This window comes from Perissodus microlepis, chromosome 8 (genome assembly GCF_051167445.1).
Source record: "Perissodus microlepis isolate ML-2025 ecotype Zambia chromosome 8, ASM5116744v1, whole genome shotgun sequence".
In the NCBI taxonomy this organism is placed as follows: Eukaryota; Metazoa; Chordata; class Actinopteri; order Cichliformes; family Cichlidae; genus Perissodus; species Perissodus microlepis.
In genome coordinates, this window is record NC_140468.1 from 16,403,300 (window position 1) to 16,423,748 (window position 20,449).

Genomic DNA, 20,449 nt, shown 5'->3' on the forward strand with positions numbered 1-20,449 from the left:
GGTTGATGATCGGGAGCTGGTCGTGAGGTGTTAATCGCTTCTCGTTACCCCATGCTACAAGATGCACGACACATGATTAAGGCAAGACTCGGGCCGATAGTGTATAATATAAAGACAGCATAAATGGTGTTAGTGTAGAGGATGAAAATCAACCAGGACAACTCGTAAAACATCTGCTGACGTCTTGTTGAATTCAGGTCACAGCCTGATCACAGCTGGGACACTGAGAAAATCTACTGACCCTCTCAACTGAAATTATTGTGAAATATAATTCCTTTATTAGAATTAAAGTTTAGACTTAAATAAAGTTTCTATTCTATCACATACATGCAGTATAAGGTTCGGTTAGCAATATTTCAATAAAAAGAGGTGGTAGAAATGTTCTTCAAGGAGCTACTTTTACTTTTTTACTTTGAGTGCACTTCAGAGCCAGTACTTTTTCACTTTTATTTAAGTCTGGACTATTTTTAACACTAGTATCTGTACTTCTATTTAAGCAAGGAATGTTGGTACTTTTGCCACCTTTGTCTACTACATTATATATAGTAGACATTTATATTATATATAAATGTCTACTATATAGTAGAATAGTGCAAAATATTATATTTTGCATATTATAGTGCAAAGTATTATATTTTGCACTATTCTACTGTATATTATTGTATACTTGTATTCTATTGTGCATATTGTATATCTTATTACTCTGTTCCTCTGTCTGTCTTGCTGCATTGAACATGTGTATGACAAAAGAATTTCCCTCGGGATAAATAAAGTTCTTCTTATCTTATCTCATCTCATCTCATCTTATCTTATCTTATCTTATCTTATCTTATCTTATCTTATCTTATCTTACTACTGACAGTGCTGTCATCATTGTGACTCCTCCCGCCAAAGAATTGCTTTAAATGGTTGCCTTACCTTTGTTATCACACCCTATGATTTCTGCATTTTGGTTTCAACAACTGTTGTGATACTTTCAGCAGAACACTCAACTCATAAAAAAAACAAAAAAAAACCCCAAACAAACGCTTGAATTATTTTTCATGGGACTAACACAATGGACTGGATAATTCGTGCTACACTGTTCTCATCAGGTAAGACAATTTTTGTGCCTTCTGATTTTTCACTCTGTAATAATTAGAGATGGCACGATACCACTTTTTAATGTCCGATACCGATTCCAATATCATAAATTTGGATATCTGCCGATACCGATGTGAATCCAATATAGCGTATTTTGTAATCAATAAAACTGTTTTTTATAAATATCTTGCTGCATTTTGTATAAGCTCATACTCAAGTTTTAAAAAACAAGAGACTGAAGCTATTCTGTTATACCTGTATGCAAAAAATACACTCCACCCAAAACATTTTGAAGTTCAGCAACACTGATCAATCTAATAAATTTAAACCTACACCATCCTCCCTATTCTGGTATTTTAAAGAGTACTTACCCACCTAACTAATAGGGTTGCCAACTCCCAACAAAAATATTAGGGAACCACCCCCCGCTCTTAATTGATGTAAACTTTAATTTAATGCAAGTGTAAAACAAATGCACAGAAATAAATTATTTTTCTACAATAATTAAATAGATTCATCATCTTTCTTCAACAGAATTGCAGACTGCACCTTACTAGAGTGTATATTAGACTTAACAGTTACTATATACAGTAATGGATTTCTATACATTTAATCAGATGACCACTTTTGTTGTAAGATTCAGACAATTATTTATTCAAAGTTTTTAAATGACAAAACACAAACGAAAATATTTCTTTGTGCCCCCCTCTCCCTGTTAATGCCCAACCTGGCCCCCGACAAAACTTTGCTAGACCCGCCCCTGCACAGTTACCAGTAGAAAAGGTAGAAAAGGATCCTGGTGTTATTTGTCTCTCAGAAATAGTTCATAACTTCCCTTTAACTCATTTATGTCACCTAAAAGGTAAACCTGTTTCTCCATCACCTGCTCAGCTCTGATGATTCAGTAAGGACATCTCCTGGTTTCATCTTCATGTTTCCCTCTCACCAGATAACCAAACCGACATAATGACCAGCAGCTTTTACAGCTGTGGCTCCAGCAAACACTAGCTGATACTAGAAAGTATTATTAAATAAACTCTTAAGAACAGCTGATCACACTTAAACGTGCTGCTGTTGTTTAGCCGCTGGTTTCCTCTTTCTGGGGCAAAGTGAGCGATAAACAAACAAGAGAGACGGGACTTTAGGCAGAAAAGCCGATCAGCTGATCATTGATCAGTTTCACGTTTGAAGTAATAACAGGAGAGGGAGGGGGAGTGAATGAGAGAAGTAGATGCAACTGCGCAGCAAAGACAGAATAACTCCAGCTTTGTGTCTATTTTTTAATTCTAGCTGACGTATGGGACAAATTGCTTCCTTTTCAGCTGAATATGGAACTCCGATGGCCAGTCCAGCTGTGGCTCAATATATCAGTTGTTAAGCTTAACGTGGAAATACTAGGCAAACATTCAGGGATGAACTTACACACTTGCTTTACTTCTCTGGGATAGTTTTCGCCGAGATGAAATGGACAGGTCTGGCAGACTTCAGCCGCTCTATCACGTGACACATACTGCTCCAATGCACCGAGCTGGGTTACGCCAAGTAGCGCGTTTTGTGAGGTGATTTTGTGATACTTCGGATCGGATCACATTTTGTATTTCTCTCCGATATCCGATCCAGTAATTTAGGTCAGTATCGGATCGATACCGATACGTAATATCGGATCGGTCCATCTCTAGTAATAATAAATGTGTGCAAATATGGGACGGCTATCTGCCGTGCAGATGCAGAGATGTATATTAACACATAGTGAGTGAGAAAGGTGACTGGAAAGGAAAAACTCAGTGCATCATGGGAATTCACCGGCAGCCTACGTCTATCGCAGCATAACTAAGGGAGGATACAGGGTCACCTGGTCCAGCCCTAACTATATGCTTTACCAAAGAGGAAACTTTTAAGCCTAATCTTAAAAGTAGAGATAGTTTCTGTCTCTCGAATCCAAACTGGAACCTGGTTCCACAGAAGAGGGGCCTGAAAACTGAAGGCTCTCCCTCCCATTCTACTTTTAAATACTCTAGGAACAACAAGTAGGCCTGCAGAGCGAGAGCGAAGTGCTCTAATAGGGTGATATGGTACTACAAGGTCATTAAGATAAGATGGGGCCTGATTATTTAAGACCTTGTATGTGAGGAGCAGGATTTTGAATCCAATTTTGGATTTAACAGGAAGCCAATGAAGGGAAGCCAAAAATATGCTCTCTCTTTCTAGTCCCTGTCAGGACTCTTGCTGCAGCATTTTGGATTAACTGAAGGCTTTTCAGGGACTTCCTGATAATAATGAATTACAGTAGTCCAGCCTAGAAGTAATAAATGCATGAACTAGTTTTGAGAGATGAGTCCACTGTCAGAGGCTATAAGAAGGTCATCTGTAACCTTCACTAAAGCTGTTTCTGTGCTGTGATGAGCTCTGAAACCTGACTGAAACTCTTCAAATAAGCCATTCCTCTGCAGATGATCTGTTAGCTGTTTGACAACTACTCTTTCAAGGATTTTTGAAATGAAAGGAAGGTTAGAAAGGAAATACATACAACACAGCAACATTCTTAATAAGAAAAACTGTAGTATCCAAAACTAACATGGACTATAAATCATTTAGTGAAATAATATCATCCAGAAATACTTTAGTGATGGTCATTACTGTATTTACATTTTAGCCTCTGCTAACACAAATTAAATGTGCGATTAGCTCAGTTAGCTTCTAGCTGTAATTAGCATTGGTTTTTTTGTTGTTGAAATTCACTGATTGAAAAAGTCTTTCATAAATAGTTTTACTGAAACAAACGAAACGCTTGATTATAAACCATTAGAAAATGGTAAAACTGGATTTAAGATCCATAGATAATAAATTTACCATATCTGCCTCACTACCTTGTGCAGGGCTACAAAAAACAGGACATTTTGCACCACTGTGACGTCATACTTCATCCATCCAACGTATTTATGACCCTGCACTCACCTTTGCTATAGGTGGTTATTTTTTAAATTCTTTATTTTTATATTTTAATGCTTGTTTTATTTTATTTTATTTTTTAATTGAACACTAGTATATATTCAGATAAAAATACACCTGAAAAATATAAATGCACATATGAAAAAAAGCAAACTAGTGAAGAAGTACATTTTTTCTTTAACTGATGTTGAAAATATCAAAACATGTGACAATAAGGAAAAGCAGAACTGGAGGGCGTACCACTGTTACGAAATGTATTTCAAAATAGGTTTCGCAAAACTTTGAAATCATGACACTGTCATTGTTGAATACTGTGACAAGAAGCAGGAAACAAAAAAGCGTTAGCACTATGTGACGTATTGACTGCTCTTAGCATGTCCATAAAAGCAAGGCTTTATTTGTGTGGCAAAAATAAACAACCGGACAGCTGTAGGATCGCAACAATACACGATTTTACTGGATAGTAGTCATAGCATGGATCATAGAATGGGTGTGGCACGTATTGATGAATCTGGCAGACAGTTCAAGAGGAAAGAGGAATATGCACACCAGTAAAATTTTCTACACAATTCAATTTTTAGTACTGCAAAATAAGCAAATGTATACAGTATATTAATAGTTTTTCATACTGTAGCATAGCAACAGCATCTTTTCTTGAAAGTTTTAAGTGTCAATATTTTGCTTTTGACAGATGGAGTAAGATATAAGAATCAAAGACACAAAACTAATTCCATAATAAAATCTTAAGTATGTTTTTCAAGTGAATAATTACCTGCCAGTATCTTCAAATCTAGTATCTGACTTTGGTGCTCTCTAGTGGTAACTAAGAAAACGCTGGATTCAAGAGGTGGAATGAAAGTAACACAAAGACTGTATGGAGTTCCTCATATGTGATTAGAATTAGAGATAATATAACCATGTTATCATCTTTTACAGTGGCTTTAAATAAAACTACAGATGTTCTTCCTTCTTCTTTAATTCTCAGTGTTAAATGCTGCACTTTGTTTCACTATTGATCCCGCGGCGTGGAAGGCCCTGAATAACTCTGCTGCTGGTTTTGGGTACCAGGTGGTTCAAAGACAATCAGAGTAAGTCACATCATACATTGTTATGTTGGATGTCGATCTATAACTGCAGGTTTAACAATCATTTCTGTTAAGGCCCACAGTAATAAACAAACAAGGATATAATAGTTCTTAACAGGAAACATATGGGGTTTATTTAACCACAGTTTGCACTCTAGACTTCATCATTGTCTGAATTTATTTCCTCAGTTTGCTCGTCAGTGCTCCCCTTGAACAGTATTCACAAAATGGAAGAGGGAAAGTATATAGCTGCACCATGTCCTCCCCAAACTGCCAAAATATCCAAATTGAAGGTAGGTAACCAAATGTGATGAAACTCTGACAGTAACCATGTTGACATCAAAGAAATTCGCTAGCACAGAAACTTGTTTAACTCAAATCACAATAAGTAAATATCTTAGTAAGTGACACTGAGACTTGATGAAGTAAAAGAAGTCAATGTTATTAATAATGTTATTGTTAAAATGTTTCTTTTGTAATTATTTAAAACTTTAAAATGAAGCAATAGTGAAACTGAATCCTATTTGCATTGATATTAAAGCTTCCTGGTTTACAGTGAAGAGAAGTTTCAATGTCTAACACTTGTCATATCAAATGGGGAAGTGTTTCAGTCATGGTTCTTTGCAGTCATCGATTTAAGTCTTGTTTTCTTCCTTTCAATTGCCTTTTATTAGTATTTTTTTAAAAATATTGAATGCTTTCAATACAGCACCAGATTTTGCAGTCAACATGTCGCTTGGTCTGACAATGAAAAGTGATCCCACGAACCAAAACACTGTGGTGAGTTACTGAACTGCAGACACTATGAGAACTTTGTTAAAAGCACTGAGGATCAACATCCTCTATCCTTAAATGTCTTGTTATTGTTGCATGAAGGTCATCCCATGAAAAACCAGTTTGCCTCCCATCTGTCCTTCACAGAATCAGGGTTTACAATAACTTCAGCATATTCAATAAAGTAGAAATCAATGCAAAAATGTTATTTAAAAACACGTATGCGCTAAAAGTTTTTACACACCCCATATACTTTGGTAATAGCATTAAGGGACACATTTGAATGGCTTTAAATAGACTGAAGTTATTTTTTAAAATCTACATATTCTGCTGGATCGTGTGAGATTTTTTTTTTCAGTTTTGGTTGATTTTATAAGGAATGAACCGATGTTTATGGGACTTTATGGGAACTTGCCTTTGTCTCCTCTCAGGTGTGTGGTCCAACCATTCCAAGGGACTGCAAAAGTATCACCATGTACAATGGTGTGTGCTTTCACATGGACCGATCTAATAGATTTGGACCACCTGTATCTTCTTCTCCAGACGGTAACAATAAATGGAGTTTGTGAAAATGTGCCCTTAATAATTAGAGTCCCGGTGCTTCCTTAATAAAAATCTCTTGCATTTTTACTTGAACATAGTCTTACAATCATTTATATTTGTGCTTGTATAATCTCAAATCAACTGAAACTGTCTCAAGACTTCTCTTATATATTCCAGCAATTAAGGGTTAATCAGAAACAGTAAATAGAAAATTACGTTTGTGTGAGATGTGATTACTCATGATGATTACTTTTTTTGTTTGTTTACAGTTTTCCCCTCTAAGCCTTATTTCAGATTGTCTGTTTGGATTCATTGTATTGTAGTTTTATCCAAAGAGCTTTTCTGGACTGATTTGACCTGAATCCATCAACACTGAAACAAATGCTGGTAAAATTTGAGCTAGCCAAGATTAAATCTACAGCATAAAAATGTATTTAATTCTAAGGATCAGAATTTTTTTGAGATGGTCTCTTCAGTTATTCAGAATGAAATAACCATATCTGCATGTAAAATGAAAGTGTTATTTGAAAAACAAATACAAAAAAACCCTTTGATTTCAAATTCATTACAAAAATGAAACTAAGCCTGGTTGTTTGGGTTATGCAATGCATGACAAAATGCAAGAAGACTAGTACAGACACACAAGATCTTTGGGGGAAAAAATTAGAAGGAGACCGAGAAGTTTACTTCCCTCTAAAGCTACTTACGACTTCTTTAAAGCTCCGTATGCAAATAAGTAATGTATTATGGTTTTCCTGGAGAAAATAATTTGTGTTGCTGTGTGTTACATCACGGTGTATTCCTGTTACATAAGAACAACGTAAACATGAGGCTACTGTCGCTCACACTAACACAAATTCCAACCGTAACAAGAACGGATTGTTACGGTGGGGTAAGTACGGGTCTTTCTTTTAGTGTTGTAAGTTTGAACACAATGCTGTATACACTCAGCTTTAACATCATTCTGGGTTGATTCAAAGCGTTGTGTTAGCATGCTGTCTGTACAGATGTTTGCAAACATCTGATGTTGTGTTAGCAGTTTAATGCAGCTGTTTATGTCCTGGATGGGGTTTGCATGTTACCATCATGCTCGTGTCCCTTCATGGTCAAATAAATAAATAAATAAATAAAATAAAATAAAAGTATTGTCCAAAGCTCCACCATTTTCCTCCTCCCTGTACAAACCATTGTTTCTATGACTGTAATACAGGAAGAAAATTAAAGTAATTAGAACTGAATGCAAAAATCAAGGCTACAAATAACTAAATTAGTTTAATAACAAAATTAGGCTTCTGTAAGTAGTTTTAAGACTTGTTTAAACTCATTTAATCTCTTAATCTTAATTTCTTCTTTTCTTTCTTCTTTTAAAAGACTAATTGTCTAAATATGTGGGTATTCATAGTCGATTTGCTAAAATGTTAAAATTCACCTAAAATAATCAATTTCAATTCATCTCTTTGATAGTGTGCCCGACACAAGTAGACATTGCTTTTCTGTTGGATGGTTCAGGCAGCGTATCTGTCCCTGATTTTCAAACAATGATGAAGTTTGTGGAAGATCTAATCCAGGCATTTCTGTCAGTTGATGCACAGGTAAGACACTGTACTACCTGTCAGTTATATCATATTACAGACACAAATAGTTTCACCTGCTTTTCATTTATCTCCATAAAACAGGGCTATTTTATATTTTTTTATATTGTTTCTCCCTTTCTTCAGTTTTCTGTTTCCCAGTTTTCCTCGTTACCTCGGGTTCATTTTTATTTCAAGAAATTTTCCTCATCTGGATCACTAAAGACTGACATCAATGGAATCACACAGCTGGGGGGATCAACTTACACAGCTAAGGCCATCAGACATGTTGTGTAAGGGTTGCAATGATATTACTGAAGCATTAAAGTTAAATGATCTTGACAGACTTCCTGTGCAGATAATTTTCTTTTTGAGACTGACCACACTAAAAACTGTATTGACTGATGCAAGAGTTTTAAAAGAAAAACTTGCATTAACTAGATTTGCAAAATACTAAAATCTCCATGAGCGATAATACAAAACAAATGGATGCATGCAAAATAATAATCATTCATGCAATTTGCTCTATGATCAAAATGTGCACTGTAAAAACATGTTTTATGTTGAAATTAGATTTGTTTATTTTTAATTTGACAGAAACAATGTTTTCACACCACAAAGAGGTTCCAGACCAGATGTGAAGAAAGTCTTGATAGTAATTACTGATGGACAATCTAATGACCGGTATGACCTGGAAAATGCAACACAGCTAGCAGGAAATCAAAACATTGTTCGATTTGCGATTGGGGTAAGTACCTCCATTATTTAAACCTGCATAATGTTGAAATTTATACTAATAATGTGTTTTGGTTATTTATTAGACTACAGTCACATGATCCTACAGTATATGGAGCAAAGTAATGAGCCACCTACACAGAAACCATGGAAACCCGGGCCATACCATCACACTGTTTTTACACTATTGTTAATGTTAATTTCTCCTCTATTAGAGAAATTAACATTAATAATAGTTAATGTTAACAATAGCCAGGATTAAACTCAAAATCCTGCTCCTCACAAACAAGGTCTTAAATAATCAGGCTCCATCTTATCTTAATCACCTTATACTACCATATCACCCCATTGGAGAACTTTGCTCTCGCACTGCAGGCTTACTTGTTCTTCCTATATTATTTAAAAGTAGAATGGGAGGGAGAGCCTTCAGTTTTTAGGCCCCTCTTCTGTGGAACAAGCTTCCAGTTTGGATTCGAGAGACAGACACTATCCCTACTTTCAAGATTAGGCTTAAAACGTTCCTTTTTGCTAAAGCATAAAGTTAGGGCTGAATCAGGTGACCCTGAATCCTCCCTTGGTTATGCTGCAACAGATGTAGGCTGCTGGGGATTCCCATGATGCATTGATTATTTCTTTTTCAGTCACCTTTCTCACTCACTATGTGTTAATAGACATCTCTGCATCTGCATGGCAGATAGCCGTCCCTTCCTGAGCCTGGTTCTGCTGGAGGTTTCTTCCTGTTAAAAGGGAGTTTTTCCTTCCCAAAGTGCTTGCTCATCGGGGGCCATATGAGTGTTGGTTTTTTCTCTGTATGTATTATTGTAGGGTCTTCCTTACAATATAAAGCGCCTTGAGGCGATGGCTGTTATGATTTGGCGCTGTATAAATAAAATTAAATTGAATTGAACTGGACGAGGAGCTGCATTTACACCCCAGCATTTACAGCTGATCATTGAATATGCAGGAGTGGTATCTAATTACAGTACCATGCTCAAATTTCAATAAATAAAAAAGCTAAATTAATAATGGATATTGTATTAATGTCTGTATTAAACAGACTGTATTAATCTTTGTATTAAACTGTATTAAAGTTTTAATAAAATCAGAAAAATAATTTTGCATTAAATGTAAACACGTTTTAAAAAACCGTAGGTGGGGAATGCATTTATTCTGACTGAAGCAAAAAAAGAACTACGCACCATTGCATCGTCTCCCTCAGACAATCACGTGTTTCAAGTGCAGAACTTCAACGCACTTGAAATAATCCGGCAGAGTTTGCAGGACAAAATTTTTTCCATTGAAGGTAAATTATATATTTAACATTTAGCAAGCTTTGATAAAATTTCTGTAAAAGTTACATTGCATTATTGTATCATTGCTTGAGGCTAAAGGTCGAAGCATTAGTGAAATGAAAAATAACTATTGAGGCACCTTTATAATAAACAGATATCATTACACTAAATTACTAGTGTAATGCGCTGTATTGTGTCTATCAATAAACCTTTATATATTTTATATTTTTACAGGATCTCAAACCGGTGGAGTCTCACTGAAAATGGAAATGTCTCAAGAGGGATTCAGTGCAGTTATTGTGCCCGAGGTAATTAAAACTACCTGAAACTCACCAGACAGTCTAGTCATAGAAAGAGAGATTCAAACACTTTTTATAAAAACAAGAGTCCAGATTTTAAAGGTAAAATAAATTGTATATAAAATGTATTTCCTGTCTTCACTGTAGGGAATTCAAATGTCTATTGTTGGTGCAAACCAGTGGAAGGGAGGTTACGTGCAATACACAACTGGAGGGGAGAAGCTGAAAACACATGAGGATGTGTCTTTGGAGCCTGACAGTTATCTTGGTAAGAATATTACAGCTTTAACAATCTAACTCATACACATGTAATCATGTATAAACACAGCTCTGCTGTAATTCTTTCACACAAATACGTATATCAGATTTTATATCTATCTTCTCTTTTTGCCTACCTAAATTCTAGGTTACTCCATGGCAACTGCTAAAACCCAAAGTGGTTCCCTGACAATTGTTGGTGCTCCAAGATATAAACACAGAGGAGCTGTGGTCGCTGTTAACAGAGAAAGCTTTGAAAACCAAAAGATTGAGCCGTTGGCATCACAGGTATGTATTTACAGCAAGACAAAACTGAATGGGATTATAAACTGGTAGTAAATAGTTTCTTAAATACAAATTGTTGTCATTTGGCTTTATGCGATTATTTTCATCAATAATGTGTTTCTTACACAGTATCAGACTGGTGAATATTTCGGGGCAGAGGTGTGTGCCATGGACATAAATAACGATGATATCACTGATCTAATCTTCATATCAGCCCCAATGTACACGGAGCCTGATAGAGAGGGAAGAGTTTATGTTTGCAGACTAACTGGTTTGGTAAATCAAAGTTATATCCACTTCAATTAAATGAATTAGTTTATTTGTCAACTTCCCTAATGATCATATAATATTCACTCTCCTGCTTTTAGTTTGTGGAGTGTAATTTTGATGATCCATTAGTACTAAGAGGACGTGCAGCTGTCAAAGGAAGGTTCGGCTCTTCTCTTGCTGTGCTGCCTGATCTAAACTCAGATGGATTCATGGATTTGGCAGTTGGAGCACCTTTGGAGAATAATGGTGAAGGCAGCATCTACATATTCCACAGTGAAGGAGGAGGAAGAATCAGTCCTACTTACTCACAGGTACACAACATCGAGGAATTCACAAAGATGACTAAACTTATTTATCAATATACAATCTGCAGCTTAATTAATTACAATGTTTTCATGTACACAGAGAATAACTGGCTCTGAGGTCCAGTCAGGACTGAAGTTCTTTGGCGTGTCAATCAGTCAGTCGTCTTTTGACCAGAGTGGTGATGAACTGCCTGACTTAGCGGTGGGTTCAAAGGGTAAAGTTGTTTTACTGAGGTAAGTCACAGTCCAGATAGTCCAGTCATGCATTATAGTTATCTGTGGTAATTCCACCATTGTTGTTAATTTACAATCTTAACAAATGCACTACCTGTCAAATCTTAGGCAAATTTGAAAGGTCACCATAATAAGAACTGCATATAGGTTATATATCAATAAATTCATCATAAATGATTGAGTCATTCATTACAAGGGATTTATGCTTTTTTAAGAAATACAGATTGAGGGTAAAACTGTTGTCTAGAAGCATTAGAAACAAACAAAAGATAAACTGGAAGCTAGGACTAAGAAACTTGGAATTAACGACTAGGAGTGAACATGGAACAAAAGAAAAGAAAAGAGCAGACACAGCAGACGGAGATGACATGACAAAGATCGAAGGGAGACTGAGGACTTAAATACATGCGATTATGAGAGGATGCGCAACAGATGGAAGAACAGCTGAAAGTACTTACACACTACCAGCACATGAGAAGTATACAGGACAAGAGACTGTCAAAATAAAAGGGGAAGTAACAACACTGAGAAACAGACTAAGATGCATGAACTTGACATTAGGATTGGGAGTAACCTGACAAGGGGACACAACAGACCAGGGTAACAGGAGGGAACATAAAACACAGGGACAAGAGATAAACAAACATGGTAAGAGGCATGGTAAGAGGTACCTAAAGACTAGACGACAAAACTAAGACCACAAAATACAAATATTACACAAAGCAGAAACAAAACTAAAAGAGCCAAAACCAGGAACGTAAACTGAACTGTAGAATATTAAATAAGATAGAATCAAAATGTCCAAATATATAAACACACACAGCAAAATCTCCAGTGTTAAATTAACACTAGAGAGTGTCTATATGGGTCCACACCTCTGAGTGTTAAATACAACACTGTTGAGTGTTAAATTAACACTTTTGACAGTGTTATATGTTTAAAAGTAACCTAGTCAGTTTTGAAGATTAACAATGGCTAACACTGAGCAGTGCTGATTTTCTAACACTGGAATATTTCTAACATTTTGAGTTATTTTCCAGTGTTAGAAAATCAGCACTGCTCAGTGTTAGCCATTGTTAATCTTCAAAACTGACTAGGTTACTTTTAAACATATAACACTGTCAAAAGTGTTACTTTAACACTCAGAGGTGTGGACCCATATAGACACTCTCTAGTGTTAATTTAACACTGGAGATTTTGCTGTGCAGGATCATGACAAAAAGTTTATGGAGTCAAAAGGATTAGACATTTTTTTCAAATTATTTTACCACATGATGAAAAATGCTCTGCTGATTTAAAAAAAAAAAAAGCAGTAAATGTGTGAAACGGTAACTTTGTTCATACAGAAATGGAAATGCATGCAATATCAAAAACGTTTTCATACAATACCATGTGTTTCAGCACTGCTGACATTATCAAATAGGTATCATTTACTCCACCCATTAATACTGTGAAGTTACACCACTGGCACACAAGAGTGATGGTGATGGGAAATAGGACTATGTTGATGTACACCTACATAGATATTCCATTAAAAATCATTCCTGATTTATAATTCATTATTCCATAAATCATCATCTATCATTTAAAAGATTTCAGGACTATTAGGTGTTAAATGTCTCAAAATGTTTGAGCTGTAGTTGTTCATATGAAATGTTAGGGCAAAGGAAAGATTAGAGTGAAGTCTTGTTACTAATTCAGGTCAGAACAAAAAGTCAAATCTTGTTCACATGTGTTTTCCTACTTTCTAGATCAAGACCCATAGTAATGGTTGAAGCTGAGGTGTCATTCAGCCCAATCCAAATCCCTACTCAGAATGTAGACTGCTCAAAACCACTGGAGAACACAGCTGAAATTTGCTTTACTATGAGCAGAGTGTCTACAGTCAACACAGGTTCATCATTCTTGCTTTTTCTGAACTACAAAGCCACTGCCCAGCAATTTAATGTTTTCTAAATGTATGTAAATTACAGCATTGAAATCAAACACTGATTTATTCCAGCTCAAGCAAGGATTAATTACACTTTAACACTGGATGCCACTCGCAAACCTCCAAGCAACCGAGCATATGTTGGTGGGAAACGAGAGCAGTCAGGATCACTTACTGTGGACTTAATAAGAAAAAATTGCTCAACTGTGAAGTTCCTTGTTGAGGTAAAACAAATAACAACATCAGAAAGTTCAACTTGGTGTAACAATATATTTTGATTTCCATTTTGTTTTTAAGAGTCATCCAACACTGAATCTAAACTCAGCACTCATCTCTTCTTGCAGGCCTGTCCAGAAGATGCTCTCAATTCACTTTCCAATGAGCTCAAATTCAAGTTTGATGGTTTGCCCTCAAACACAAATCTCAGACCAAGCCTTGCCCAGCAGGCTCACACAGCAACCATTCATCCTGTAAGTAACCTTTATAGGTACTTTATTAACCAGATATCTGAGGGCAGTTTTGCGCTGAGGCCATGCATTCTGGAGAGATTTCTAGTTGAAATTAGTACTAGAATATTATTAGGAACTTTATTCCCAGTACCAACAGCAGGCACAGCTACATATTTGGGGTCATTACTCTAAAAAAGTTGTGTATTAGAAATTAATCGTTATTTTTCTTAAGAGTAATCCAATATGCTACAAACTTACTAAAGTAGTTTATTACACTGATCATTACATTATTTTCTTGTTACTCCATGAAATGACCCAAAATGCATTGTCTCATAATTATAAGTAAATAATATAAATCTTAGGCTACAGTCTGACACACCAATGCAATCCCTATCCCAATGAGAAAACACATATGATCTTTCCTTTAGTGTTTACATATAAACACAAGAGATTTTGAAATGGTTGCAACAGTGATTCTCCTTCAGAAACATTAATGAATATAAATGGAGGCTTCAAGCTCGACTGCTAATCACTGCCTTTCTTACCTGACTGGGCTCTGGCAGTCTGCATATGCTCAGCTTTAACGTTCCTCTGTTGGCTAGTTTTTTTGCTAGCATGCTGTCTGCGAAGATGCTTCCAATAATCCAATTAGTGTTAGCTGTGCAAACAGCTGCTGTTTCTGTCCTGGATGCAGTTTGCATTTTAGCATTGCAGTCTTCTCCTCTTGTGCAATAAAAAATAAAAGTAATGTCCATATTTCTACTGTAGATCACTAAACTATTTCCCTCCTCCCGCACACAAACTGGAATGGGCTAATTTTAGCCCAAGTGCACACGAGAAAACATTATTTTGTTAGATATTTTTTCCCTTTTTATCCAACCAACCAGCAGATAACTAAAGGAAACTTCGCAACACTAGTAACAATATAATTGTAACTGAAGTGTAATTACTGAATTCAGTACTGTAACACATCACATTATTGCATTACTGAAAAATATAAGGCTACTTTTTACTTTATGTTGCACCCGGCATTGGGTAGAACACACAAATTGTTTGCTGGATTCATCTGTAAAACGTTTACATTTATTCTGTGAATAATGTGTAATATAAATGTTTTTGACATCACACTCTCTTCCACAGTTAGGGTTTGAGATCAACTGTGGAACTGACAACAAATGTGTTGATAACCTGAAAGTGGATTTCAACTTCACCAGGTGAGGCAGAATTACAAAACTTTGTTTAGCTTTGCTTGTGTTTTTAGTCACTTGTTAGGTTTCATAACATGTACACTTAAACTTATCATGAAGTTTGAAGCACATAGATATTTTGGGACAGTTTGATATTTAGTCTGCATAATTTTATCCTAATAAAAGAGACAAACAATGACAACACACACACACACACTGGTGGTAGTATGTGATTGAGAGATCACCACCACATATTAAAATTAAAGAAAAACCCAACAATGGCAGGGAATATTTATTTCAAAATTATACCAATCCCCAAGAAGGCATTGAGGTTCTCTAAACCTTAGACAGGATCATGAATACTGGACCCAGAAGCAGACTCAGCACAAATTTAGCAGTGAACTAGATACATTTTATTTCTTTTGTGAGAAAACAATAGCAAACTCTGAAAGTGAAAGTTAAACTCAGGCCTGAGGAAACAGGAGCAAATATGGAGGTGAGTGCGGAGAAAAGGCATTATTGAGACCGTGGGAAAACTGAAACAGAAGAGGAAACAATTACTTAACTGTGGGGAAGCAGAGGAGAGAGAGAAAAGCAGGACAATGATGCTGCGTGTTTACTGTCAGAGCCAGACCACGGAGCTTGAAGGGTAAACGTCTGTGAGAGAATCTAGAGGGATGAAGTTACAAAGACTGTTATCCAGCGTGCAGGGCAGCCAGGTAGGACCACTGAGAATGGCTGAACGGAGCAGCAGACCATGCTGCCTGAAGTAGTCCTCCTATGACTGCCTGTTGATGAAATTCAGGTGCGACGCTGGTGGCCCTGCCAGAGGGCGTAACCGAAGAGCTATCCAGAAACATCCAGCACAATGCTCCCACAAACCATGACAGACAGAAACATGGCTCAAATCATTGAGATGTTGGTTTATTGACAATAATTAAGAAACATGAAATCAGTGAAAGGCAACAAGCAAGGCTGGGTATACTTGTATGCCCGTGGTTTGGTTTCCCCAGCTAGATTAGAGGGTTGCTTTTCTACACCATTGGGTTTGAAAACATGTCTTGATTGTCAGTGTACCCAGCTTCCATGAAGTCCCTGTATGAGGTAGTTGAAGATGCCTCTCCTGGGGACTAACCAACTAATGCTGAAGGGTATGCTCCAACTATGCTGGATGCTGTACTGGTCTGTTGTAGCAAAAAAACCTATTTCCCACCCATCACCAGGAAACAGTTGAGGTGGGTCAGCATCTGACTAGGACACCTAGAGACATCCATTCTGATTACTAGATTACTCAAGATCTCTTATTGGCCTGGGAATGCTTTGATTTCCCACTGGATGAGCTAAAGGAGCTGGCTGAGAGAAAGAACTCAGCATTTCTGCCTAGACAGAGGCCTCCATGATCCAAACCTGGATAAGTGTCCGAAAATCAATGGATAGTAATAGCTTTTTTCATAATGCATCATCAGTTATTTTATGATCACCAGGAAATGACAGCAAATTAAAATGATATAACGAGCTTCCGCACAGCCATTATTAATATGTTAGAATTCAACACAGAGCTATACTATATTTAGCCTCCTACAAGTTCAGCATCACAGTGCAGTCTTGCTTTCTTCTTCCTTTATTCTTGTTAGATCCTCAGAGGTTAAAGTGGGCATTGATGAGCTTTTGAATGTCACAGTCTCAGTGGAGAACAGAGGAGAAAACTCCTACAACAGTCGTGTTATTCTCACATACCCAGCTGGACTCTCCTACAGGAAGTTCACCATTCAGCAGGTAATGCGTCAGGATCGAGCCTGTGTCAGTTCATCATTGATTTGCTGCTCTCCCAATGCATCCAGCAGTCATTTTATTTTCTAATAAAGGGAAGAATTGAGTGCAATTCCTTGGACAGTGAAGATGGTTTATCCCGTGGAAGGACAGACTGCACTATTGACAAGCCAATTTTCAAGAGCAAAACTAAGGTTTGTTATTGTGGTATGATTTTGTCTGTTCACTTCTACACAGTTTAACAAAATGAGCAATCACTCTGATCTCTCTTCTTCAATTCAATCAAGGCTTTCTTCATTGTCTCATATGGTATCGAAACAAACACTCAACTAGAGAGGAAGATCTTTATCACTGCTAATGCCACCAGGTACTGTTTATTTAGTAGAGGTCCTTCTCATTTAAGCAATAACCCCACAGATACAGTTCAAATCATTTCACTTCTTTCTTTCAGTGGAAATCAGGAGAACGCTACTACAAGTGAAATCTACAAAATGAAATGGATTGATGTGAAATACAGCATTTTCATGACATTTGAAAAGTATGTGTTGTTCTGTTCTTTATAAGATAAATTACACATTTTGTCTTAGACAGTATGTATTTAATGTTTAAAATGTATCTGTTTAGCTCCTTCAGCTACAGCAATTTCACTTTTGGGATGCATAATTTGCAGATACCAGTCCAACAATTAATCAAGGTAAAATATAATAAAATATAATAAATATTATTGTGTGAATTAGACCTAACCATAATAGTGTTTGACTGCTTTTTCTTTACTCTCCATGTTTTAGGTTACAAATGATATCAGAGCGTTTAATTTCACTGTGGTGATCAAGGTTCCAGTGAAGCTTGGTGAAAAAGAGATTTGGGTATTGAGCAGCCTACAGGTAATATAAGTATCAGAAGATCTAAAAATGGGTCAGATTTAGCTGTGTGATGGGTGAATGAGGTAAAAATAGGACCAATCACCCTGACATTATTTTAAATGTATTTCAGATTGTAGACTGTCAGACAGAAAATGATGAAGAACCAAGTGTCAAAGATTTTGTTCCACAGATACAAAAGGATAAAGTGGTGGTAAGTATGCCTCTGTACTTTTGCTACCTACCTGTTAAAACTGAACCATGGTACAGATTCAAAACATAACATTGTACTGAATCACAGATTTGTTTCATTCAGTCTTCTTTAAATCACCCACAGGACTGCTCTGTAGTCATGTGCAGAGTATTCAAGTGCAACACATTCATGGGAAGACTGCAGAGTAGGACATACGAAATCTCTGCCAATCTCAGTTCAGGATGGATAGAGCAGGTAATTAAAGAATAGTTTTTTAAAATTGTTTCATTAATACTTTTCCTGAGTATGTATGAGTACCTTCATTAAATCTTCAGATATAACCATTTTACAGTTAAATCAAACAATACCTAATTTAGGCTTAACTCATTTCATTTTTTCTAAGATTGGACTTCAATCTGCCAAATTCCTCTTGACCAGTACAGCCACTGTGGATTATGACCAAAGCCAATACATCTACTTTTCAACAGTGTCTAACAACAATCCTCCTGTTCGCAAGGTGATTTAGCATTACTTTCTCTTGTTTGAGTTACACAAGAGCTTGAATATCATTCACAATCTGTTACCTTATCTCTCAGATTATAGTCGAGGTAGAAGTGTATCCTCAGACAAATTTCACCAAAGAGATTATAGGAGGATCCCTGGGAGGGTTGGCTTTTCTGGCTTTACTCACTGCTGGCCTGTATAAGGTGAAAGACTCTTCTTACACTTTTTCAACTCATCACACAGCTGTGAAAGGTTTTTAGAGAGTATGTCTAATTTTTTAAACAAAGTTCAAGAGTTTATATTTACTCATGTAGTTATTTGCTTTAATTTTGAATGTAAGTCTAATGAATGATCTCTGTACTTTCATTTTTTCCCCTTGCACTCCTAGGCTGGGTTTTTCAAGAGGAAATATCCATAGATGATGAATGAAAATGCAGAGACTGATCAGGAACCGGGGACTGATGGAAATGAATCCCAAACAGAGTAACAAAGCTCATATTTGTTGTTGTACATTTACTGTAAAGTTAAAACAAACATTAAACAAGTAAGGAAATTTGTGTTTGGTTGATTATCCCTTTGTTGTAACAGTTCTTCTTGGTAAAAAATCTTATAGTGTGGGAAAGCATTTTTATAGCTGGAACGGTCTGCTGGTGTCTGCTCCAAGCAGGCCACATTTGAGTGATCTGGATAGAGCTTTAGTGCTTCAGGGCAACCTCAAAGTTTTCCACATAACTAAGCTACAGCAATATTTTGAGTGAGCCCCAGTACCATCTTCAAATTGAAGGCCAAGTTCCATACACTCTAAAAAGTAATTCAGAGGCTTAGTAAATATCACTATAAATATAAGTTAGATGAGCCTGATAAAATCTATGAATGTCAAAAAAATAACACTATGGCTTGTGTCACTCAAGAATGCGAGTTTGATTGACCTTTTGACCTTACCGGAAGTACTCCGGAAGTGTCTAATCGATTCCAGATGTGTGACTAATCGCATGCAGCGGGGAAAAAAATTGATGTTTTGTCCAGAGAGGGAGGGGTCGGTGGAGGGAGGATGGTTGAGGGATAATTCTGATCAGAGGAGGGTCATTCCAGGGGCATGGAAAGTTCAGGGGGGTAACACAGCAGATTTCTGATGAGTCAGTGGAGATCATGTTCTATAGGGAGACAGAATGATCGCAGCAGTTAGTTTTTCACAGAAAAGAGTTGAACTCATAGTTTGAATTCTATTTAAATGTTTCACTAATAGCATCAATATTATGACAAAGATCTTGATAACCATTTTCTTGGTGAAGACTGAGAGCTATTTCTTTTTACAATAGTGGCTTTAGATGTATTTTTACTTTCTTATTACAGACGCAATACAATAAAAACCTTTAAGATTATCTGACTAGTAATGGATTGCATTTATATAGCGCCTGGTGGAGGCAAGCTACACCAGTGCTGGTAATGAAAAGGACTTTCTATTGCTTGTAACCTAGCAAAGAATTTCATAAAGACCTCAACTCCTTGTACGTGTAAAAAAAACCCTTAGTGAAAAAAAGCACCGCGCACATATTCAGAACTCGGTCCTACTTAAACAATTAAAACACCCTGATGAGGTATTTTGGTTTTGTGCAGCCACTCCTCAGACCAAAGTAAAGAGTTTTTTCTTCATTTTTTTGAGCTACTTTTACAACAGGTTTTCTCGTAGCAGAAAAAGCTCAATAGACAGAAAAACACAGAAACCCTAAAAGAAAACGGCCTTGTTTTGCACACATCAAGAAGGAGTCAACAACCCCTCTAATCAATATTAGTATTTCTTAATGCTTGTAACCTAGCAAAGAATTTCATACAGGCCTCATCTCCTTGTACGTGTAAAATAACCCTTAGTGAA

At 36.5% G+C, this 20,449-nt stretch overlaps 1 protein-coding gene across 1 annotated transcript; it reads left to right on the forward strand.

Annotated features, from left to right (window-relative positions):
• The first annotated feature begins 1,057 nt into the window (after positions 1-1,057).
• On the forward strand, positions 1,058-18,994 carry LOC146381697 (integrin alpha-M-like). The gene is made up of 30 exons (XM_084937808.1): positions 1,058-1,094; positions 5,018-5,120; positions 5,307-5,410; positions 5,827-5,897; positions 6,323-6,437; positions 7,899-8,026; positions 8,153-8,298; positions 8,603-8,753; positions 9,893-10,043; positions 10,267-10,340; positions 10,479-10,599; positions 10,738-10,877; positions 11,004-11,150; positions 11,243-11,455; positions 11,550-11,683; positions 13,435-13,577; positions 13,686-13,837; positions 13,958-14,083; positions 15,203-15,276; positions 16,884-17,025; positions 17,115-17,213; positions 17,307-17,386; positions 17,471-17,557; positions 17,644-17,713; positions 17,808-17,903; positions 18,013-18,093; positions 18,217-18,327; positions 18,476-18,589; positions 18,669-18,779; positions 18,965-18,994. The coding sequence occupies exons 1-30, from the start codon at positions 1,058-1,060 to the stop codon at positions 18,992-18,994; spliced, it is 3,351 nt and encodes a 1,116-aa protein (XP_084793934.1).
• Positions 18,995-20,449: the final 1,455 nt, after the last annotated feature.